This window comes from Pseudonaja textilis, chromosome 1 (genome assembly GCF_049901715.1).
Source record: "Pseudonaja textilis isolate UNSWEBS1 chromosome 1, rPseTex1.2, whole genome shotgun sequence".
Classification (NCBI taxonomy): domain Eukaryota; kingdom Metazoa; phylum Chordata; class Lepidosauria; order Squamata; family Elapidae; genus Pseudonaja; species Pseudonaja textilis.
Genome location: NC_141990.1, coordinates 211,856,493 through 211,882,203, shown reverse-complemented (window position 1 = coordinate 211,882,203; position 25,711 = coordinate 211,856,493). Strand labels below are relative to the sequence as shown.

Genomic DNA, 25,711 nt, shown 5'->3' with positions numbered 1-25,711 from the left:
TAGCCTCTGAGGCCTTAGAGGATGAGCATAAAAGACTTGAAAAAGTGCTACAGAAAATGCCACAGAAAAAGGACATCAAGCTAAAAATGGATATAATTAAACATAAAATGGGTCAAATAGAAAAAGAAGAATTAGCACAGAAAATTAGAGGTGCTAAAAAGAACTACTTTGAAGATGCAAACAAACCAGGTAGATAGTTAGCATACAAATTGAGAAAGGAGAAAGAATCAAGGAAAATATTGCAATTAATAGATGATCAAGACAAAGTTTGCCATGGTAGTAAAGAGAAGAAGGAAATCATTCGAGACTTCTATGGGAAATTATATATGCAAGAGAATATTGGTGAGGAAAGCGTTAAGCAGTACTTACAGAATGCTAATTTACCTCAGATACCTAAAGAGACTGAAAAAATGTTAGAAAGCAATATAACGATGATGGAGTTAACTGAAGCACTCAAGAAGCAAAATAATGGAAAGGAACCAGGCCCAGATGGACTTCCGGCAGAATTTTATAAAACATTACAAGAATCGTTGAATCTTCCATTGCTAGAAGTTATGAATGAAATTATGTTAAAGAAGAAGATACCTAAATCATGGTCAGAAGCCTATATTACACTTATTCCAAAAGAGGAGACCGACCCATTACAAATTAAGAACTATAGACCCATTTCTTTACTAAACGCAGATTATAAAATTTTTGCTTCAATATTGGCAGAAAGACTTAAAAAATATTTAAATAATTTTATCCATCCTGATCAAAATGGATTTCTGCCAAAGAGACAAATTAAAGACAATATGAGAGTAATCTTGGACACCTTGGAATACTACGAGGCACATCCTGAAAAACAAATGGCTCTGATATTTCTAGATGCACAGAAGGCATTTGATAATGTGAATTGGCGATTCATGTTATTACTGTTGGAACAGATGGGTTTTGCTAGAAAATTTATTCAAGCAATAGAAACTATATACTATAAGCAGATGGCAAAGGTAATGATAGAAGGAGAACTGACAGACTCTATCAATATAAGAAAAGGAACAAGACAAGGGTGCCCACTATCACCTTTGTTGTTTGTGTTAACTTAGGAAGTGCTAAACAGAAATATTAGAGATGAAAAGAATATAAAAGGGATGAAAATTAAAAAGGAAGAATTGAAGCTGCAAGCATTTGCAGATGATCTGGTTTTCATCTTAGAAGACCCACTAGAAACAGCATCAAAATTGATAGAAAAGATAGAGGCATATGGAAAGGTGGCTGGTTTGAAAATAAATAAAGATAAGACAAAGATCTTGACAAAGAATATGCTATCAAGACAAAAGGAAGAACTGATAGATCTATTGAAAATTCAGGTCACGAATAAGATTAAATACTTGGGGATACATTTGACAGCAAGATGCAGTACACTAAAAGAGAATAATTATATCAAACTTAAGCAGCAGATAGCGTTAGATTTGGCGAAATGGGAAAATTTACAGCTCTCATTAATAGGGAGAATATCAACAATCAAGATGAATATATTACCCAGAATTTTATATTTGTTCCAAACAATTCCAATTAGGCTTGGAAAAGATTACTTTGAAGATTTAAATAAAATTGTGTTGAAATATATATGGCAAGGTAAGAAAGAGAGAATAAAGTTAAAACTTTTGCAAGATGCTAGAATAAGAGGAGGATTTGGTTTGCCTAATTGGGAGTTGTACTACCAAGCTACAAATTTGATGTGGGTTAAGGAATGGATAACATTAAGAAATACATGATCTGTTGTTGGGGTGGCAAGCTTTACTATGGTATAAAGGAACGAGATCACAGGGGTATTTTAGAAGACATTATGTACGGGAGTCTGTGGTTAAACTGGGAGAAGATTAAAAGACAATGTTATTTGAAAATTCCAGTCTGGCTATTGACTATTGAAGCATTTTCTTATCCGATAATACATAAAAAGGAACAAACAGTTAGATATGGTAAAATATTGAATGAAAAGGGTGAACTTAAATCTATACAAAAATTAGAGGAACAAGGTATAAAGATGAATTGGTTTTCATATGCGCAAATACATTCAAGGTATGACAAAGACTCTAAAACGGAAGGTTTCTATGACAAACTGACTGATTTAGATAAGATTTTGACAGGTACTGATGAAAAGGTGATTAAAAAACTTATGGATATTTATTAGAAATTAAATTAGAGGAAGAACAAGTTAAAGAAACTATGATTGCTTGGGGGAAGAATTTTGGATATGGAATTGATTTAGAGAAATGGCAAAAACTGTGGTCTCAAAATTATAAAATGACAATGTCAACAGCATATAAAGAAAATTTGTATAACATGTTTTACAGGTGGCATTTTCCCCTGACAAGAATAGCAAGAATGTTCAAGAATAAATCCGAAAAATGTTGGAAATGTCATCAGACACCCGGCTCATATTACCATATGTGGTGAGTTGTGTGGATGCTAAAAAATACTGGACTAAAATCCACATGTGGTTGGAAAAAATGATAAAAAAAACATAGATTTGAAACCAGAGATATTTTTATTGGGAATTTTACCTGAAATATATAGTAAAGACTTGAAAATACCTGATTGTAAATGTGTTGATAGCGGCTAGGATTGTATTTGCTAAAAACTGGAAAAATGAGAAAATACCATCACAGGAGGAAATCATTAAGAAAATATTGGAATGTGCTGAAATGAAATTTGAAATTAGAGAACAAGAGGATAAACAATTTTATAAAATTTGGGATCTTTTCTATCAATGGTTAGATAATAAAATACAGTAATGAAATATGTAGACTTTTAGAAAATAATAAATATATAAAGATGTATCTCTTATTATATCTACAAAATGATTTTAGGATAGATTTGGGATGATAATATGAACTGTTATAAAATAAACTAAGTAAATTATGATTATCTTGTAAAACATGCAGAATTAAAGTATAATCAAATGATTAACAATGATATCAAGGTATTTAATTTTTGATTGAAAATATGAGATTATATGCAATGCAATTGTAATTGAAGGCTACGAAATGGAAGCACAAAACAATTTGTAAACAAACGGGCATACTGTATGTACACATATGGAAGATAGCTTAATGTTTTTGTTTTGTTTGTTTATGTTTGTTTTTAAAAACCAATAAAAAATTTTAAAAAAGAAATGTTAAACATTTGCTTTCCCTGAAAGAAAAGTGTCGACTGACCTTGCATTTTGTCTGTATTTCCTGTTTATTTATTTAAAGTAACATCTATGCATATGTCTTCTTATATCTGTTAAATACACATTCTAACAAGGCTAGCTAACACACAGTATAAGAGGTGCTGAATTCTCAGCTGGGACAAAGAATATAGCCTTTCCATATAAAGCAAGAGAAATCCATCAAGAGTAGCTTCTGCTTATAAACTGAACGCAGGACTACCCCAAGCACACAATGTGATGTATTTCCTGGTTACGTATGCAATTTATTGGATGAGTCAGACATTCTTTGTCAGCTTAATTTATTTTACAGAGTTGTTAAGACAAACATGAAACAACTCCACTCTTGTTGTTCTGAAAAACTGGCAAGAAAGGCAGGATCGCAACTATGGCAATAGTTGAGGAGATGAATCTTTTGAGTCAAAATATTTTCAAAAGCCTATCAGCCACTTGCAGATGCCCGGAGCACAATCTGATATTCTCAAATGCATATTTGAGAATTTGGTAGGCTGTTATAGAGTCCATAGGCCACAGATTAATAACCTATGATTTGAAATTAAATTTTTTATTATCTGTATGAGAAAGAATGTTTCATATCAAGCAACCCATCTCTCTGTGTTCCAGCTTAATGTCATAAAATCTGATTTAAGGCTACAGTGAAAAATAAGGTTCAAGGCTCAGTTAATTCAAGGCTCAGGTAAGAAAGTAAAAAGGCATTATATTAGGCCTCATATCATATACACATACGTGTATTAAGACAACCAAGTATATCTAAGTTTTTTAAAAAGAAAGAATAAAAAGAAATTTCATTTTGAGAAAAAACAAAGGTTCATTCTTAGGTGGTAAGAATAATCTCTTTCCCAATGTATTATTTTGAGGAAGAGTTTTCAGTTAGAGTCTATTCTGGGTTACTTTACAAAATACAGCATGTGATTTGTTAATGGAGCAAAGTGGAAAAAAGTGAGGCTGATAAGATGATAGTAAGAGAAAGTTATCATTGAATACCACAGTATCATGAAGCAGAAAATACCCTGGAATGCACATGATCAATTCTGTGGCAGGCTGTCACTCAAGGTGCTTCCCAACTATGTTGAACACATGGAGACAGAAATTAGTTTGGAGCATCTCTCCAAGTAGTAAAGGCTTTTTAAGTACCTCCCCACCTATCCAATAGACTTTATAACAAGACTTTTTGTTTAGCAGGCCTTACTTTGGCAACCAAGGTTTTTTAGTTTCTGACTCTAAGTTTAGATAAAACACCAGAGAATTTCTGGCAGCTTGGCATTCTAACAAAATAGCCATCAGCAAACATATAGAGATAACCCCTATCTACATACTTTTTAAAGGCTAATGTCAAGAAAGGAAACAAACATCCTCTCTAGCAACCAAGTCAGATATGCAGGAAAAAACACTAGCTAAACAATCAGAGAAAAAGTAATACCCTAATCAAGATATTACCAAGAAAGAACCACATCCCAACCAAGTCTAGCAGGGCAAGCTACTATATACAAATAACCTGCAAACTTCATTCTCCCATTTAGCCAAAAAATTTGGTTGTAATATATAGATGGAACAATGGGAAAATAAGTGGCTGAAAGGATTGAGATTTACATTATGCTATATTCTTAATGAGAACTTTTATAAATGATGTACCATTAGGATACATCATCAGAGAAATTGTTTAGAATGTATAAAAACATTTCCAAATGTATGTTGGAAATGTGAACAACACAAAGAGAAGTGTTTGGTGGATATGGAAAAAAGAGCTAAAACATTCTAGATTCAACTACATACATTGATTCAGGGGTTTTAAAATATTAATATACAATGGAGACCAGATGATTTTATTTGGGATCGATGGACAGGCATTTGAAAAAAGTCATGGAACTTTGTTTTTATACATGATAAATGCAGCAAAATTACTGTATGCATAAAGAAAACTAAGGTGTGAAAAGAGAATAAAAGCAGGGGAAATTTATTCACAAACTGTAGAATAAAATAATCATGATATGCTCCAGACACAGAGTGAAATCCAGTGTTGTGTGTAACTGGTTCTTTTTGTTTCCTTCTCTCTTTCTGGCTCTTTTATTCACAAACTCTACCCTAGAGATTCTCTCCTAACCATGGGAACAAATTTGGAGCATTTCCAAGGGGCTATAGGAGACAGGATTGAGAGTAGATGTTGAGAAGCAATTTAGCCAATAAGTAAACATTATTACTCTTCATCAAGAAACCACATAATTTAATTCAGAATTAAAGGATTTGCCTTATATATTCAAAGTTACCTTTTCTGCTATCATAAAATTATAGCGGAGTGAGTCCCGGGTACAAATAGCTCCCAGTAAAAAAACAAAAACAATGTATAAAAACCACCTGCAAAGAAATAAAAAAAAAATAACAGCTTTTTTTTTAAAAAAATAATGTCTTTAATAGTATGAGCTAGTTCAGTAAGCAGTAGTTTTCCTTTGCTCCAAAAATATTTTAATCATTTAAGGTACATAGTGTTTCTCCTCTTTAACTGCCTTAAGATGTGTGGACTTCAACTCCCAGAATTCACCAGGCAGATGAGGAATTCTGGGAACTGAAGTCTACACATCTTAAAGTAGCCAAGGTTGAAAAACACTACACATTATGGATGCAACTGAAATAGAAACAAGTTTGAATGCAAATGCTAGAGGAACATGATTTCAATTTCACTCTGCAAGAATGGAAAGGGAGGGCCCAACTATGAAATAGCAGATCCAAAGTTGGAAATTCTACAGTGGTACTTGACTATTTCACAAGTTGTCAAATTTGGTTTTTGATGCATTTTGATGTGAAAATATTGTCCTAGTACTTGTTTGGTATTTGATGTGCTGTGATAGGAAAAAGTGGACGACTGCAGAGAACAGACAGGAAGTTGCCTGTGCTGGGAAGATCGCCGCAAAAGAAAGTGGGGGACAGCCACAGGAGGCGGACAGAAAATTAGCCATGTTGGGAAAGTCGCTGACATAGAAAAGGGACAGACAGGAAGTCCTTTGTGGCTGAAACAAAGGGTCATGTGGTAAGTCACATGATTTGTTTGGCCCTTGTTGTTTTTAGTACTCATTACTCCTCCTAGAACCAATTAATGATGAGTACCGAGGTACCACTGTACAACGTAATCCCATTGAGGACAAAGGCCCAGTCTACCTTTTAATGGGCAGATGTAGGACTATCAATTGTTCCTCTACCATCGAAATCTAACTCCTAGAACAGATCCTCAACTTATCAGTCTGGATCTATATGCTTAGGACTAAGGATACATTGCTAAAACATTTTATGAATTATGTTTATTATAGTTTTTCATGACTGTAACAAAAATGCCTAGGAACTGGATTCAAATTAAATTGATTTTTGAAAACAACGATGTTCTTCAAAACAATTAAATCAGAGTCAGAGAGTTAAGAAAACTATTTGCATTTATATTTTATTCTGATTATTGCCATCATGCATGTACCAGAAGCTGAAATGAGCAGCCTAAACAAAAAGACAGGATATGCCCTCTCAAAGATGCAATATAAAAGTTATTGAAAACAATTTTTTAAAAAAGAATGAGGAAAGGAAAAGGAATAAGAATAAGAATAACAGAACAGTAAGAAGGAATGTATCAACATATATATATCAGACTAGCACTGACAGTATTATCTAGTTTGGGTAATAAAAAGCCTGCAAGCTCAGAGAGCACCAAGGGCTCCTCAGTTCAATCCTGAGCTACAAATATTCTCCTTTATTGGAATGTATTCAGGCCAATATTACACATTTTGCAACAACTGTAAATGATGATAAAGAGTCAAATCCTTATTTTAAAATATGGATAGCTAAAAAGTAGTTAAAGGAGAGAGGTGACGCCATATAATGAGGGGAGTTCCTATAAGTTTGTTTTCCTTTTTCTTCCCGAAACCATGCTCTGGCTTACGAATATATGATTAAGGCTGATAATCTTCTTTCCATGTTCACACATACCATACCATTCAGCAGTTGGATCTAACTTCTCTAAGCCTCCAAATATTAGATCCTACTGTTTAACTACTGTGTGGAAGTAGCTATCCAGCAAAGAATGAAATCAAGTCTTTAAGCCCTGTTACATTCTCTGACTACGACTGAAATAATTCACCCGTAAATGAAAATGAGAAAATATCATATAAACATAAAAGAATCCCATTTACTTTGTGGCGAGAATGGCAGCAAACAAATTTAATGAATTAATAATGAAACCACAGGTAATGGGCCTGCTTTATTTAAGAATTCTTCCTAAAAATCAGTGTGCTGTAAAACGTATCTAGGGATTCGTAGGAGCATAAGAAAAGGCAGCCTACGCCTTGCGTGGGATATTCCCTACCAGAAAGGAGAGCTAATTATTATTTTTATTTATTTATTTATCAGTCCTATAATTATACTGAAAAGATTCATGTTCCCTAAATTTGGAAAAGTGAAAAAGAGAGGAGGATATTAACTAATTTGTCTCTTTGTAATGTGTCCAGGGCAGAAAGCGATCAGGGATAAACAGCTGAACTTCAAACTTGATTGCAGGAAATACGACTTCAGCTCCCCAAACCCCAAAAACTTTAACCTTACACTGTCTACTATTGACCTCATCCCTTTCCTAAGAGGTCTGTAGGGGGCGTGCATAAACGCACCAACGTGCCTACCGGCCCTGTCCTATTGTTTCTTTTTATTTTTCTTATATGTATCCATTTCATATATTCATAATTGTGTTTATACTTATACCTATTATCTTGTAAGCGACTGACAAATCAAATAAATAAGTAAACAGCTGAATCCCTGCCAACTTTGATAAAGAAGAGAGAGAAAAGGAAAAGTTATTATAATAGGAAATGGATTGATTGCAGAACAGAGATGAGCAGAAAGTCAGTCTGAGCAGAAAATATTTTTTTTCTCCCAAGGAGGTGTTCCTCTTTATTTATAAGGACTTACGAAATGCCAATGGCAGACAGAGATCCTAGAGGGATATCCGTTGCGGGTTTCCTGAGATCTCCACTCATATTAAACCCAGCCATCACTCCTGCAATTTGAGCACACACAAAAATAAACACAACAGTGTTAGTGGGCTGTAAGATGATGACCTTTTTATTAGGAGGGGGGAAATAAACCCAACCCCGGTGCACATACTGATATCAGTGCCATGTATACAGCTTCATGATTAAGCAACTAGGTATCCACTGGCAACAGGATGCTAACCACATACCCACAAAGAGATCCTTTGTTCTAAATTGGACAATGTACTAGAAGAAAGGCCCGGATTTAGACAAAAACAGCTTATCTGAAAACTATCACTTGAAAACAGTCCCTTTCCAAATGCCTGCTAGCACTGAACTTGGCAGACCTTTCAGCTAGGCTCCCCATTACATGAGTGGTTATCTCCAGATACATGACAGATTCTGACACTTTCACAGGAAACTTTTGTTCCCTGTTTTTTAAAACAATAAGCTTTCAGGTTGTTAATGTCTGATGACGGCTGCCAACTCCTTACATGTTGGATAAAGTGGTTCTTTATATAAATAACTAAATTAATTTTAAAAAGTAGTAATAAATTGAACTACAGGTAATCTTCTGTTTATGACCACAACTGAACCCCAACCGTCTGTTGCTAAGCGAGGCAGTTGTTAATTGAATTTTGCCCATTTTCCATTTTCCTTGCCACAATTTTTTATTGTATCACCGCAGTTATTAAGTTAGTCACACAGTTGTTAAGTGAATCTGGCTTTCCCATTGACTCTCAGAAGGTCACAGAATGTGGTCACATGCTCCGGGACTCATCATAAATATGAGTCAGTTGCTAAGCATCTGAATTTTGATCAGGTGACCATGGGGAGGCTACAATGGTCATGTGAAAAACGGTCATAAGTCACTTTTTTCCATGCCGTTGTAACTTCAGTCACTAAATGAACTGTTGTAAGTTGAGGACTACCTGTATTCATGAAGTCACACTCCCACAATTAATATGAAATGGAAGTAATTATACAGCAACTCAAATAAAATTTTATCTTCCAGTTAAAAGACTATTGAACCATACTTCCAGCCCATAGTCAATTAATAGGATCAATATCCACTATCCACTTAAGATCCATTGATCAGTTAGATGTGTCTTTGCTCAAATAGTGCTTTTCCTTTGTTTTAATTCACTCTAGTTCCAACCAGGAGATAAGCCACAAGTATTTGACATATTAAATATAGTTTGATGCTTTCTACATTCACCCTCTGTTAAAGCAGTTAAGACTTCCATAGGGATAATGACCATCAACTATAGTTTTATGAGTCTTTTTATTAATACTTAAGCTTTCACAGAACTAATCATATTTATATAGATCACTGAATTCAGTGGGCCTTATTTTAGAGTAATTAACCTTAGGATTGCTACGCAAGTAAAATACTGCAGTCAAAAATCATCAGACAGAAGAATATGTTCCACTTCCGCAAATAAATATATGATAAATATTTGTATACATCCAAAACAACTTAACAGTACTTGAAAATCACCTATGGTTGTAACTGATCTAACTGAAAAATCAAGACCTACGAGTTTGCATACAACTCATTTAACAGTTTTATTACTTGAATGATTAAAAAAAGTCAGTTCTTAATTATCACATAACAAAATATTTGGGAAGAAAGCCAGAGGCTTCTGAAGTGCTGAAGTACTAAGTATCAATTTCTAAGAAATGAGCTGTTTTGTGTGATGGTCTTGCTTCTGTAACTATATAATAACATAAAATTGTTATCCTTGTGTTACTGGGACACATGGCAAACAAACATACATACAAAGTACAGAGGTATTCAAGGAAAAAACAATAACACTTCAGTTCCTAATAGTGCAATTATTTCCCTTCAAGAAAATTCCAAGCCTAGCTTAACATTGGAACACGGAGTAACTTAGTTCAGCGCTATGGATTAGCTTCAATGACACCAAATCAAGACCTTGAATTCTGGTACAGTGCAATGAGAGCTAGAGAATGCTTGGCCAGAGATCAAATGGCTTCCGTCACACCACCAAATTTAGTTAAATTCTCATCCATTTTTATAGAAAATGGCTCTCTTGCCTACATTACTCATGCTGCATTCTCCCACCCAGGGCATAAGAGCAAATTTGTGTTTACATTTTTTTTTTCCAAAATGAAAAGAGACAAAGAAGCAGGCAACAAACTACAGGAACAAAATCTCCACACCCAAAAAACTTTTGCTGAACAGCAAGCACAGATCTATAGAACTGTGTTAGCAGAAGAAGGTGCTAAAAATAATATCAGTGCAGTTGTGGCTCCTGACACTGCCCTATATATTATTATTCTTTTAATTAGTTTTCTACCTGTGCATATGAACATGAAGTAATTTTTATCCCTTGCATCTTTTACATTCATTATAGAGCTTTTAAAAAATGGAATCATGTATTGACTACCAGTTATCTGGTAGAAGCAGAAATCAAAACATTTACTCTTTCTTTGGCCACTGCATATTCTTAAGTAGATTTCAATAACTCCAGCCCCACTCACTCCTATTGTCATTACTGTACCTTTGAGTCAGTATTTATTCCTGGCGACTGACTGACTGAACAAGTCCCTGCAGTTCTCAAAGTCGCTTCTCCTTGTCTCCTCCTTCCTGGGGCTGAGAGAGAGAGAAGGACTGGACCAAGGTCACTTGGCTAGATTTGTGCCAAAGGCAAAGCTAAAACTCACAGGCCTCCCAGTTTATAGACAAACTGATTCTTCTAACACTTCTAATCAATTTCAACATCTTCTGACTCTAACCACTGCAGAAACACCTATCTTGATATCTACCCAAATGCATTGCAATGTGCATCGGGGAATAAGCAAACTATTTTATTTTGCACTCAGTTATTTTTTAAGATAACCCTGTAAGAAAAACACACAAGGCCATACATCTGAAATATTTTCTACTCAATGGTGCAAGAAAGCCATGACTCTTTTATCTTAAAAGCAGCTGGGGGCGGTGGGGGCGGGGGAGGAGAAAATTCTAGAGAAAAAAAATAAGGCAAGAGGATAAATCAGAACATGTTTTACATGCTCCATAGGCGAGGCAAGGACTAGGGGTTTCGTCTTCCAAGCATTTGGACTCATTCCAAAGCCCATCCTTAGGGAACTTCTTTCTACCAGAATGGTCCTGGAATTCTAGCGTGGTTACAGGTTCCAAAATCAATACACAGAGACAATCTGTACCCCACAGAAGATAGGAAAAATACTTAGAGGAGGAAACTGACTTTCTACTAACAGCCCAAAAGAATGTGCTGGGTCTAGAATAGGAACAGGAATCTAAGAAGAAGGAAAGAGCTTGGTGGAGAAAGACATGCAGGAAATTAAAGCGTTAGAAAAGAAAATAGTTCTTACATAGTTCAAGATTAAGTTGTGGAATTTCAATCAGCAATCTAAGTGATAAAAGGTAATTTGGATACTTTTAAAGGGACATTGGATAATTTTATAGAAACGCTAGGTATGCCTACAGTATATGCTGAAATTAAACTTTCTTTCACATGCTGCATCACAGAGACTCAACAGGAATTTTTTTTAAAACTTCATGGGTTCAACCTGAATATAATGAATGAATGAGAGGCAATTTATAACATATTAAGTTGAATACAGGTAGTCCTCATTTAGTGACAACCACAGACAGTGACTGTTTGGAGTTACAATGTTGATGACAAAGTAACTCTGCACCCAGTCCTTGTGTTTATGACCTTCACAGGTCTGCAAAGCAAAGGAAAGCTGAGGTAGTATTGTAAGCAGTTTCACTTAATGACCACTTCACTAAACAATCTTCCCTCCCAACTGTGACTGCTAAACAATGGCCACCTGTACTATGATATTGCATTTATGTGAGGCTCTTTCACTGTTCAGGAACTCTGCCCAGATGGAGCTGTTTACAAGACACAGTCTGAACACCTGAAAAGAATAAGGCAAAATAAAACATCTATAAACAGCACTGAGGAAAAAGTGTTCCATTAAACCAATGCTAGTCCCTTGAAAAAAGGCACTTTCTTAGCTCTCATCTGATTGACACTGTGATACTTGGACAGACTTAACAGTTTTTAATATTCTTGTTCAGCCTCCAGAGAGCAAAGGTTTAACCTGCATTTGGCAAATTGTTCTCTTACATACCTAGAGAGACAATACATGCTTTTCCTCTCTTCTTTAAATAACTAGAGAAAAATTTCTGCTTGCAAGCTTAAAAGAAGATAAATAATATTTAGGGGGAAGAATGATTTCTGAGCAATACACGCGGGTTGCGTAAAGCTTTCAACAGATTCATGGGAAACATTCCTGCCATGCTGCTTTTTAAAGTAACTGATCCTTCTTGTGTTTACTTCTAAAAAACTAAGCGACCACACAACTTCACTCTGTGTTTGTAAACAACCTGTTTATACGTCACAAGAAATATGAGATGTTCAATCTGCTGAGTAAAAATTTATTTTTCAAATGTTGATATTTTTTTGTCATTGTGGCTAGTAGTGGATGAAGACTGTTTCTAGTCTGGCCCTCAGCCTGCAGATCACTCACTGGTTCATGCTGATATTAAAAAAAAACAAGAGGAAAAAAAGAACAAAGCCCTATGGGTATTAAACACACAAACTGGGGGGTTGTGGGGTGGGATGGTGAACAGAAATCTTCCATTAACATTTTTCAGTGTGGTTCAGAATGGGAATTCGTGTTTAGTAGACTGGATATTCATGCATCACAGTGTTTGAATGCAGAATATTTTCCCTGAGTAAGCCTTTGTGGCAACCTTGTAAACTGAGCTTGCTTTAATGGCACTAGGCCTACACCTGAAGCATTTTGCCTCCTCTGAATATCCAGTAAACAGCACAATTTATCCACACATGCTTTGAAACAGGGGTGTCAACCTTAAGGCCCGTGGGCCGGATCCAGTCCATGGGGTGCTTAGATCTGGCCTGCGGGGCCACCCCGGAAACAGCAAGGGACCAGCCCGTAATGCCTCTGCTAGCGAAAATGGAGCTCGGGGGGACTACATGTGGCCCTCCCAAGCTCCATTTTCACTGGCAGAGGGTTGCAGGTGGAAACGGAGCTCAGGACCATTCTCTCACAGGTGCCCCTGACATAAGTGACGTCGAGCTGGCCATGACCATCCTACCACACACATCCCACCCCCCTGAGATCAAACACAACCCTGATGAGGCTCTCAATGAAATCGAGTTTGACACACCTACTTTAGAATATTCTTACACAGTTTCACACTGAAAGTGTCTTGCTACTGGATTTTCTGGAGAAGGCCATTGGTACAACATGAAACTTATAGAAGACAGGCCAACAATTTGTAAATAGATTTAGTAGATTAAAAAAATTGGGACTGCCCGTTTCGTAAAGAGTAGGAACTAATGTTTTAGTAATCTACTGATCAGTATTCAGCTGATTAAGGGATATTATGTGTATATGTGTTGGGCGTTTTTTAATGCATTTTTAAAATTGTTTTGCGTTTTTTGTCTTTTGTGTTCTGTATTTTGTATTTTAACCTTGTTTCGAACATTATGTGTGTGTGTTTTCTTAAGTTTTCACGGGTACTTACATGTATGATATTCAGCTTTGTTTGGGTATTTTCCCATGTCATTATAGTTGTGCTTTTAAAGTTGAAGCAACGTTTCGGCAGAATCTCATCTGCCATCATCAGGCTTCTGTAACACAATACAGAAGCCTGATGATGGCAGATGAGATTCTGCCGCAACGTTGTTAAAAGCACAACTATAATGACGTGGGAAAATACCCGAACAAAGCTGAATACCATACATGTAAGTACCCGTGAAAACTTAAGAAAACACACACACACACACATACATACATACATACATATATATATATTTTAAGGGGAACAACATGAGACAAAACCACATAGCACTTTCATGTCACCCTTTAGAAGCAGGGAACTGTGTTGTTCCATGAAGCAATAAAAAGGATGCTTTGTTTCAAAAACTAACAAAGCAAGGGCAGCCCTCTAAAAGTTTGTAAGCCAATATGTCTCTTGTAGAAAAGAGTGAGAGGGTTTAGGTATTGCATCAAGTTATAATTATGACTATTTGGTTTTAATCTAGCATATTTGGCAAATCCAACCACACTGAATTTGTTTAATAAATCAGTTAACTAATGTTAAGTGTACTATAAGAATCCTGCTAGCAATTTGACTGATATCATGCAAGGCTTAACTGGGAGAGTTAGCATACGCTGGCCTCTCGTGTATCAACTAATAAAAAGTTGGGAGCAGTACGTTTCCTGTCTCTTGTTAGTCTGATTTCACTAGTTAGAGAAGATATACAATCCCATTTCCTGACGAGAGAAGGCCAGGCCTGATCTATCCTGAAAGGATGAGAAGGGATCGGTTTGAGACTTAAAGCATCTAAGGCATTCTTGAATGCTCTGGGAGATTATCCAGCCTTAATGCATTCCAATTCTATTGAGGCCCTTGCCAAACGATAAGATAGGAAGGAGCACTTGGTTTGTTTGTTTGTTTAGCATATGGCAAGTAGCACTAATTCTAGGGCTCCCAAGAGCCCTCTTGGGTTATGGGAAGCCTGTAATGCCCACTATTTGCTGATGAATCTGGGCACTGAATCAAATGGTTTCATTAAAGGTGTAGTAAATCTTGAGGAAAGTGCAACCAAATACCCATTAGAGTACACACTGAATATACACCTCTTGAATAAATGTGGTGAAAACACTTTATTTTCATATCTGCCCCAAATTAGGTACAATGTTATTACAGAATCAATGTATGTTTTAGTGGGATTATCTGGTTAGAGTTTGTTGGAAGAGTTTCAAATATTCCGGCTCCAGAAAGTAGAAAAGAAGATTGTGGGTTTAGCCTATTACTTATTCTCTCTTAGCTACTGGACCACCTCAGGAATGCTGCCGTCCAGAAGGGCAGAACATTCTAGCTTTCTCCAGAATATTCTGTTCTTGGAGAAGAAAGTATTGTACAAACCCAGTTATTGTCCCCAGCACCTTTCAGAATGTCCAAAATGCATTCTTCGCTCATTGTAGGATAAATAATGCTAAACTAGATGGCCTTATTCAGATTCTTTCCAAATTTTGCAGGACATCCACTAAACCTCCCATCAAATTCCGTGGTACCTGTGGCAGCTGGGAAGAAGACACCAAACACAGTGAAGAAAGATTCTCCTGGATTGTAGTCTGGCAGCGTGTTGTTTAATAACAGCTCCTCTGAATAGCCAATGAAGCCATTTTCTGTGGGTATGAAAATGGAGGGGAGAACAACATTAGCATCACAGACTGTTGTAAATTTTTAATTCTCCTAAAAGCATATTCAAAAGGAAACTATTGTTATACACCAGTAGTTTGGAAATTATTCTGTACTTAGAAGATTGAAAAAAGTGAATAACTAGAATTGCTAGTTTTTTGATGGTTTTGTTTTTCTTTTCCTTTTTTCTGTGTGTTGTGTATGTGTTTGTTTGACATTTTAGTTGTATAATCAATAAAGTTTGTTTTTTAAAAAAAAGATTGAAAAAAGCGATTAAGAGTTCACTGAAAGATAAACTTTTCTTTCTTCTAATCTTAATTACATATTATTCATGTACCAACTGTTTGAAGTTACAAAGCACTGAAAAAGGTGACTTATAACTGGTCCTCATCAGAGGTGGTATTCAGTAGGTTCTAACCAGTTCTGGAGAACCGGTAGTGGAAATTTTGAGTAGTCTGGAGAACCGGCAAATGCTACCTCTGACTGGTCCTGTCCCCATCTATTCTCTGCCTCCCGAGTCCCAGCTGATCGGCTGGGTCTTCTTTTGTTGCCCTGCACAGGAGAATGGAGCTGAAAAGCAGGTTAGTGAGGTGGGTAGGGAGAGAATGGGGTTTTGGAGTATCCTTCCCCCTGGAATGGAATGGGAATGGAGATTTTACAGTATCCAAGCCATGCCCACCAAGCCACACCACACCCATCAAACCACACCCACATAACCAGTAGTAAAAAAAATTTGAATCCCACCACTGGTCCTCATACTTATGACCATCAGAGCATCTCCAGCATCACTTGATCGAAATTTGGGGGCTGGGCAACCACCGTATATTTACAATGGTTGTAGTGTCCTGGGCTCACATGACCTTCCTTTGTGATTTTCCTAGCCATTCCCAACAAGCAAAATCAATGGGGAAACTGGATTATCTTAATGATCATGTGCTTCACTTAACAATTGCAATGATATGCTTAACTATCATGGCAAAAAGGTTGTAAAATTTGGCAAGAGTCACTTAACAACCATCTAGCTTAGCAATGGAAATTCTGGTCCCCATTGTGGTCTTAGATTAAGGACTACCCTGTATAAAACTCCAAAGAATTCAATTCTCTATAACTTGAAAAGATTTTATTATTGACACTCCCATTCGGTGAACTATTTATAAATTCAGGTTGTACATAATATCTATACACTTATTGCTCCATGTTCTATTGATAAATAACCTGGTTTATATGTAGGGGTTTTAATTGTATGACACGGTGTGAAGATATATAAAGTCTACCTTTGTTCAGCACAAAAGAAATATACGTTGTAGTTTTTATCTCTACTCTCTCTTCATTCCCTATGCCTGTTCTTGTTTTTAGTCTTTACGGATCTTTGAAAGTGGCCCATTTTCCATAAGCTCACTTGAAGTCAACAGCATCATTCCTAATCTTCAAGGAACATTACACTGAAATATAGGACATCTACCAGGCTTCTGGAACACAATGTTTTAGAGTAAGAAGAAAACTATCTGACTTGGCTGAACAAACACCTCCAGTGGTTATTAACAAATAGCTCCCCATTGCCTTGGAAAATAGCACTCAGCTGATGCCACAGAGATTGCCCATAATGTCTTGGCCCTGATGCAATTTAACTTTTTTGTTAGTGACCTGCATGAAAAGACTGAAGGAATGTTTATCAAATCTGCAGCTGCCAAGAAACTAGGAGGAATAGGACAGGTTCTTCAGAAAAGAATGAGGAGATTCAACATGTTCTAAGCAGGCTTGAATGATGGGCTGAAAGAAACAGGGTGAAATTTATCTGGGAGAAATGTCAAGTCCCACATTCTGGAGTAGGGGAAGGAAAGGTACATTTATTGAATGGGGCGGGGTGACACCACACTGTGTTGTGGTATATGGGAAAGAGTGTGGTTATTCTAGTGTAGGGTTCCTTCTGCTGGGTTCTTCAAGGACTGGAATAGTTTCCTCAGAGTTATGGGGGCCAAAAACAAACTTACTGCAAGGGAATAAGACTGAAGGGGGGAGGAGGGAGAAATCCTGGGCCTTGCAGAGATGTTTTTTTCTCCTCCCTTAGTTCCTTGAAAAGTTTCTAAGCTTTCTAATTTTTGCTACAGTAGAAAGGGAGTTGAAAATGACTTGATGATACATAGTTAATCTATGTTTCACTTGCAGAAGATGACATGGAATAATTATTAATAGTCTTCTGATATCTAAAGGATTGTCATATAGACAGGAGAGTGGACTTGTTTTCTGTTGTTCTGGAAGGTATGATCAACAGGTCTCTGTTGAAACTGCAGGGAAATAGAGTCAGATTTAGATCTTAGGAGCAATTTCCAAATGAAAGGCCTATTAACTAGATGAGAAGATCGTGTCCTTGAAATGATATTTTCACTGGATATTTATCGGCCCAAAATGCTTTAGCAGATTCTACACTGAGCAGAGGGTTGCACCAAATGATCTTGAAATCTTTTTGATCTGTGTTGATTAGATGAAACAGTTGGAAAGAAACCCACATGTACGATGCCAGGGATATTTAACACAATGTTTTAAACGAATAGCAGTAAAATTATATATTTAGAAAAGGGAAGTGGAGATTCTGGAGTTCAGATACTGCTGAAATAGAATTTCCAATCTTTATTACCCTAGGGAAAGTTCCTCTAATGGCAAAGATATGTGGGCGATACCATTACTTTCTTATCCAAGTAAAGTTGGCCTCAGTTGTCTGGGCCTTGTGACATCTGGCAGAGGTCAAGGGAATCACAGTGGTCATTTCTATCTCCATTGTTAGACATTGCGACAAACAAAATTGTTCCCATTGTCTTGAATAATGATTACTGAGCCATGGAACCTGAGGCATGGTGACTATTATTCATTTGTGAAGTTTGAAGAAGGCAAACACAGTAAAACTTTATTTTTAGCTCCCTGGGCAAAATTATTAGGATCATGCCTCCTCCTCATAAAATATGCTGAACAACCATATTTTATTCCACAGATGTCATCACATCCCAGATCAAGAGCAGGGAGGGTGTCGTTGCAAAGAACTCAAGCAACAAGAAATAAACATCCATAATCCCCACTAGCTTTCTTAAGTAAATAGAAAAATTTCCTATTTGTTCTCTAAATCTTACTGGAGGTGTTTGTTTTTGCACATATTTAAGAGCCTGTATGTGAGGAAAAAAATGTTGTGTTTTAAAATTTTAGAAATGTTTAGTATTTTGCAGAATATGTCAGATCTCCAAACTTTGGAAAAGTATGAAATTTCTTTCGTACTGATTTGAGAACTTGGTAAATAACTCAAGAGGTGAAATCCCTGCCAGTGAGCAATGGTTATATGGGGAGAGCTGTTATGTAACTGCAACGAAGATACCGTATCCACCACGGCAAGTTCTGTGAAACTTCACAGATTAGTCAAGTTTTGGGTCGAATTCAAGATAAAGCCGCTTCAAAAGTTAAAGCTTTGCAAATCTTGGCACTGGGGCTATAATGCAAAATCTAATAACACAACCCTGAAAATACTCTGAAAGGATTATCGCCATGCCAAGCTGTTCTTATAATGGGGGCTGTTGGGTGGGGAGATGTTGAAACAAAAAATGAAAAGGCTGTAAAGGAGCTTAAAACAAAATTCCATAGTCTGAAGAGAAATACCTGACTCAAGCTTTAAACGTTTTCAGATGCCAGGATGAAGGGATTTCAATTAAAACTGGCATGCAGTATGCATCATAATGGATTTATTTTGTGCTATTCAGCAGTATAATTTAAACTCTTTATAAATCAGCTCTGTAGTACGTAAGATATTAGTAAATAGAAGCATACCTGCATATGATGCCCACGTCTCTATAATTGAATATTTTGTTATCCTTTCAAGAGCAAGCAAAGGGTTTTTTTATTATGGTTTTGAAAACTTTTTAGACCCTAAATTAATAATGCAATTTCTACACTTCTATGTTATTTTTTTTATTTTACTTGATTTACTGTGTGTGTGTGTGTGAGAGAGAGAGAGAGAGACAGAGAAAAAGAGAGAGAAGCTGCTCTGGAGAATGTGTACAATATAAAAATAATTAGAATCCAGCACACATGAGCTTATAACTATATCTCAGGAGACAAAGAACAACATTTCTACACGGCACAGCTTAGAACCAATTTAAGTAACTCACAATAAAAAATACATAGTATAATCTATTTAGTTCTTGGACTGGAGAGAAAATCTTGGCTATTTTAACTGTTTTATTTCCATCTGGGATAATTCTTGCCATTAGTTTCAGATAAAAAATATTTTCTAGCAAGTAGTTGCCCCATCACCAGGAACAGCCAGCAACCATTCTTTGATGATGTCACTCCTCACTCATCTCCCTCTGGTTGCAAATATTATCTATACACCCATTTTCCTGCTTGAGTTTTAAAGTACCGGTTTCTTATGATGCTTTGGGCAGCTCTATCCATTTTTGCTATTGCACTTTATTTCTTTACAAACTAGCCCTATCAGTTCATTGGATACTTTGCAGAGGAAAGAATGTGCCCCCGCCTGCCCCCACCCAAGTCACTTTTTCCAAGAAAGTCTTTTGTTGCCTTTGTTACAAGGCTCCCTCTGCCACAACATTTAGAATGCTGGTTTCACATGCAGGATGCCCACAGTCATAAACATCCAGCAACAACGTTTTTTTTAAAAATACTATTTTGCTTTTCCTGATCTCATTATTTTCTCCTGAGCTTTTTTTTTTTTAAATAAGTCCAAGGAAACTATATTTTTGCTTCATTTCAACTTAGGGCCATTTTGCATGAAAATCAAGTGTTGTGGCACTAACATAACATGGTAAGAAAGGAAGCAAAAAAAACCAAAACCCTGTCAAAAACTCTGAAAATGCAAAAAAAAAAGAGAGGCAATCTTATTTCAAAGATGGCTGTGCCTGCAAATATATGTTTTATTTATTATTTGTATTTGATTTTTATCCAATCTCTTTCTACTGTATACAAACATACACACAATATTTCTGTGTATTAAAGTGTGTCTATATATTTATATGCAGTAAGACTTGCCTACAGAAAGGAAAATGAATGGTGAATGGTTTTTATTTATTTATTTATTTGATTTGTCAATTGCTTACAAGATAATAGGTATAAGTATAAACATACTTATGAATACATGAAATAGATACATATAAGAAAAGTAAAAAGAAACAATAGGGCAGGGACGGTAGGCATGTTGGTGTGCTTATGCATGCCCCCTACAGACCTCTTAGGAAAGGGGTGAGTTTTCCAGGAAAACTGGCCTAGAACTATCCAGGTTAGAATTAACCTTCAAAGAGTGGCGGGAAAGTAGCAAATTAAAATACAGGAAGGATATACCCTACAATATTCATCATCATCACATATTTTCTGTAATTATGTTTATTTCATCAAAAAGAGGGCACAATGTAATTTCAAACAGTTGTGGTTAACATCCATGTTTTATTTATAAATAATAAACACCAACATTTTAAGAAGTTTGGGAATGAGTTGCCTTTGAGTTTGCAATCTATGCCATGTTTTATACCCCAACCTGTTCTTTTAAAAAAGGTTGGGGTATCAAGAGTTTGGCATTCTTTAATTATGTCCATTGTCCCATTGCTGAATTTTAAACAGAAATTCCAAAAACTATATCTTACTGATCCTGGGCTGTAATATATTAATTAGTGTATATATTTGGTAATAAGCTTTATAGTGAAATATTATAACCTTAACACCTCTAAATTCCAAATGAATGAATTTTTAAAATATAAGTCTGAAAATCAGTATACTGTGCTACTTTTGTGATTTGGGACAAATCTTCAGGGAAAAGATGATACATAAAAGCACAATCAATGGATCAAACCAAGGCTCATCTTAGTCTTTTTCCTGTTCTACATCTTCAGCCAGATGTTTCTGGGGTACTTATAAGCAGAAAATTATTATTACAGCATGGCACATTAAATACAAAACACGCATTGACAAGAATGCAAGATTGCCAGTTCTGTACACAGATATAGCACTGTAATTAATTTGTTGTAAGTGGCAGAATTTTGAAAGAGAGCACAGAGTGAAGGCTTCACTTATTGTTCACTTATGTACAGTATTCAACCCAGTGAGTTATTCAATTACTACAGTATTGATTCTAAATTCCAGAGGCCAAGCCGAACAAAAGAAAATGAGCAGAATTTAGCCAAAATGGCTTATAACAATCCAACAAGGCCGAGCGGTGAGAATAGCAATTCAGCCTCCTTATCTATTGATGAGAAAGAATGTGCTCCCTCAGATGAATGATGTGTTTACACAAAAGGAAATCTCCACCCTTCTGAAGTACTGACTATTTTTTCCTTCCAAGTTACTGTTTGCTGATTCTGACTGGATCTTCCAAGTCTTCCCATTTAAAGTCAACCTCCACCAGCAGCAGCAAAAAAAAATTCAGGCAGTGGCTTTAGGTGCCCATAATCCCTAAAGCTGCATTTCAGGGGAAAGGTACTTCATGGCCATCCCAGCTTCTGTCAGTGTCGGGGAAAATGGGATACAGTTGGCTTTGGAGGTTGTCCTGCATTATTTATATCCAGAGAGGCAATTATTTGCAGCCTTCTCCAGAAGCATCTCAGCTCCAACTATGGCTTGCAGTTCAAAGGGAAAACAATCTCTGCACTGTACACAATCCCAGTAGAGTAAAAATGAAACGCAATGTTGCTGCATCTTAATTTAGTCCAGGCAATGTTGTGGATGTTCCCTCCGCTTGTTAATGATTGTTTTTCACAAACACAAAAACAGAACTAAAGCATCCCAAGGAACATCAGACTGCAATCCTATATTCAGTTTAGGCAGGCAAGGGAGTTGCAATTATGGTTTCCTTTAAAAGAAAGCAAAGTTAACCCTTAGGAGAAGGGACATCCTTCAGTGAGAGAGCATTATGCTTACTTGCAAAAGCTCCCAAGCTAAATCCTAAGCATGTGTCTTCAGGCAAGGTAGGAAAGACATCTACGTTCTCAAGCTATTGCCACTTGGTGGAGATTGGGGTTGCACGGTGCACAAAACTGTCATTTCTATTCAACAACTTACTGTTCAATATATTGCCTTAAGTAATCAAACAGGCTTTACAAACCACAATGGCCAGGTTCATACGAGACCAAAAGCAACCAAGCCACATTACAATGTAGCATGTGTGAATCCAACTTGTGTTTGGCTGGAGTAGAATGAAGGTTTGTACATAACATGGTACATGTTATGAGTTACAGAATGCAGTATTTCCACAGTTCTGGATTTGGTATCAGCAAATTAAGAATATTTCATTCATTGTAATTGGCTTATCCAACTAAATATTACATAAAACATATGGGTGCTCCAAAAACAACATTTTTCCTGCATTTCTCCTCTATATATCTTGTTTATTTTTTAATGTTTAAGAAGTCATTTCATTCAACAGTTTCCCAAACCTCAGTCCATACAATTGAAGTTGCTTGTAAAGGGGAAAGAGAGTGAAAATTCATCACAGAGTGAAAGAGGCTATGTTCCTATTATTGAGTTGATTTGAACAGTGAGATAAGCGGCATATAAAGTATTGAGAAGACAAGAGTTAGCATCCAATATGTTCCATGCAAAGTAATCATCAATTAAGAGATGGATGAAGCTATAAAGAGGGATGGATCCTGGGAATTGAGTATGGTTTTAAGGCAGATCTGTTGTTGCTATTATTAAGCTATGACAATATACGTGCACTATACCATAGGTTTCCAGTATAATAATGCTTTTAGAAAAACTGAAGAGAGCTTGTGGGCAAATCTGATCATGACCCACATGCTCTGGGCTGTTCCACCTTTCCTACATTGTATGTAGACCCCTTGAAATCACTCTACCTTCCTGCTGTATGTATGTATGTATGTGTGTGTGTGTGTGTGTGTGTGTGTGTGTGTGTATAAAATACCAGTCACACTCACAAGGGGGCTGGGGTACTATAGTGCTTTGAGTTGTAAATATGGTGGAAGCATGGAGCTCATACATCTGAAGATGATGGGCAGGAATTAAGGAACTAAATGTTTCCACATCACTACTAGATTGTACTGTTTGTGTCATGCCTGTTCTTTTAAATTAGAGAAATCCATTCGCAATTTTGTTGCACAGAATTTGCCAACTGGTCTGCTATTCCCATGGCAGGAAGCATAAGCACACCACAGCCAGTATCATACCACAAAGAGAACTGAACCACCAATACACTTATGAAATAAGAGTTGATGCCTCTAGGTTTGTCTACATATTTCCTTGATTGAGTCAGGGGAAGCTATTCAGGCATTATTACATTTGGAATAAAATGCAGCTACTAGATGGATTCTAGAATAGCATAGCTATTACACTGATTTTGTGTTTCTTTTTGTGAAATTGCAAAGTGGTGGAGGGAGGAACATTGCATTGGAAAAAAAATGTGGAGTTTGTCGTACTGACTTTGGAGGAGGGGAAAAGTTGGATGGGGAAATGCAGTAATGAAAAAGTGCAAAGAAGTAAAACCGGAAAGGAACAAAACTTTTTAAAGTCTAATCACAGGGCAGTACAGATGGAAAATTTCACAAATACAGAAAGAGATAAAAGTTTAATCAAAACAAATTAAAGAAGACTTAAATGTCAGCTATTTGATCAGCATAATGTAGAAGGTCATAGCTTGAGAATGATAAGGAACTTTAAAGATATTGTTTGCCCAGCTTAGTTAACTGGACAACTCCCATCCTATGACCAAAGTCTTTTTTTCTCCTAATAGACTTAGCTATCTCTTTCCACATCCTTTGAACCTCCCAAATTATTCTGTAAGAGGACGTTGAGTTCCCACTTTTCCATCAAGTCAAATCCCATTTCTACGTGAAATGTATTTAGTGACACATTTTGGCACAAACTTACAATATTTGCCACTAAACATATATTTTTAGTATGATTTACAAAGGGAAACATAGACATTTAAACATATTGCATTGAGTAAATGATGTGATACTTAAGAAGTTTCTTCTAAATGAGGAGGTATAGCAAGCTATTATACATATATTTCATATATATTTATACAATACTTATGCAAGCTTTGTACTGAAGAACGATGCAGCAGTGGGATTCATCTGTTGTACCCTAATCTGATTTAGTAATTCCTCCAGGCCATTCTGGGGAACCTCTACACACTGCATGATAGTCTTCTGCCCTTCGTTTACCTTCCCATTCCCGTATTCCCATTCCCAAAAAGGAGACGGCAGAGCCATCTCCTTTTACCATCTCGTCGTGCAGATCCAGGAGGCCCTGGTTCAATTCTTTCGACAGAGTTCAAACTACAGGGAAACTCTGTAGGGCACACAAACTTACTAAACTCACCCTGATCCTTGAACATTCTCATATGTTATTTCTATAGGTTATTTCATTAACTTCTCATTGAGCTTTGGTCCACACTTTTTGCTTTTTTTCCCCCAAGATGTCACTTGACATATGGCAACATTACTCTGAAATGTTCCCCTCAAAATAACTTCATAAGCATATTTGAAATCAGAGCACTCCCTAGGCGCAAAGGCACAGCAGCATTGTGGAATATGTTCAAAATGAACTACAGATCTGTGCCTGGATGATATAATAAACTATGATCGATCAAAAGCAGAATCCTCTGTACCTGGTCCTAAAGGAAGACAGGGAAGTTACAGGTACATTATTTCTTGATTTATTTAAGACTTGTATGGCCTCCCATCCTTGAGCCATAATTCACAAAAATTGTACAACCCCCCCCCCAAAAAAATCATACAAAAAGTAAAAGCAAAATACAACAAAAACAGAAACAAGTCTGTTGCTTCCAGAGGCCAGCTAACCAGGGATTGGTAAGACTTCAGGAAATGAATTTAGAAGACATGGACAACCTAATGTTAGTCTTACTCATTAGTTGTCCTTTTCTGATCTAGCTTTCCAATGTCTTCAAGCACAAGCTATACCAGCTTGTCAGTCTGAAGTGTATCCTATAAAGGTGAGGGTACGCATGGGAACTCAACTCATTGTTTTGGGCAGCTGATGTTGCTGCAGAAAGGTAGGCCCTCCTCTTTCCTGTTAGTGGCTTCTTGATTTTCAGGACCATTTTGTCGGTGAGCGAGTCAGGTGCACTTACCTTGTGTTCTCTTATCTAACCTATTGGTGATAAGAAAAATAGAGATAGGAAAAGAAGCATTCCCTTGGAGCTTAGTCTGGTACTTTACAGCAGTGGCCCCCAACCTTTTTTCTGCCGCGGCCCAGTACCGGCATCACAAAATCATCTGTGGCCGGGTACCAGCATCA

At 36.6% G+C, this 25,711-nt stretch overlaps 1 protein-coding gene across 2 annotated transcripts in view; it reads right to left on the bottom strand.

Moving 5' to 3' along the window:
- The window catches only part of SLC12A8 (solute carrier family 12 member 8), a 70,573-nt gene that overhangs the window by 19,593 nt on the left and 25,269 nt on the right, over positions 1–25,711 (bottom strand). For both annotated transcript variants that reach the window (XM_026707935.2, XM_087920390.1), the window contains exons 6-8: positions 15,319–15,432; positions 8,150–8,237; positions 5,479–5,566 (exon numbers count right to left, since the gene is read on the bottom strand). In XM_026707935.2, coding sequence (XP_026563720.1) covers positions 5,479–5,566; positions 8,150–8,237; positions 15,319–15,432 — 290 coding nt within the window. The remainder of the gene's footprint in view (positions 1–5,478; positions 5,567–8,149; positions 8,238–15,318; positions 15,433–25,711) is intronic.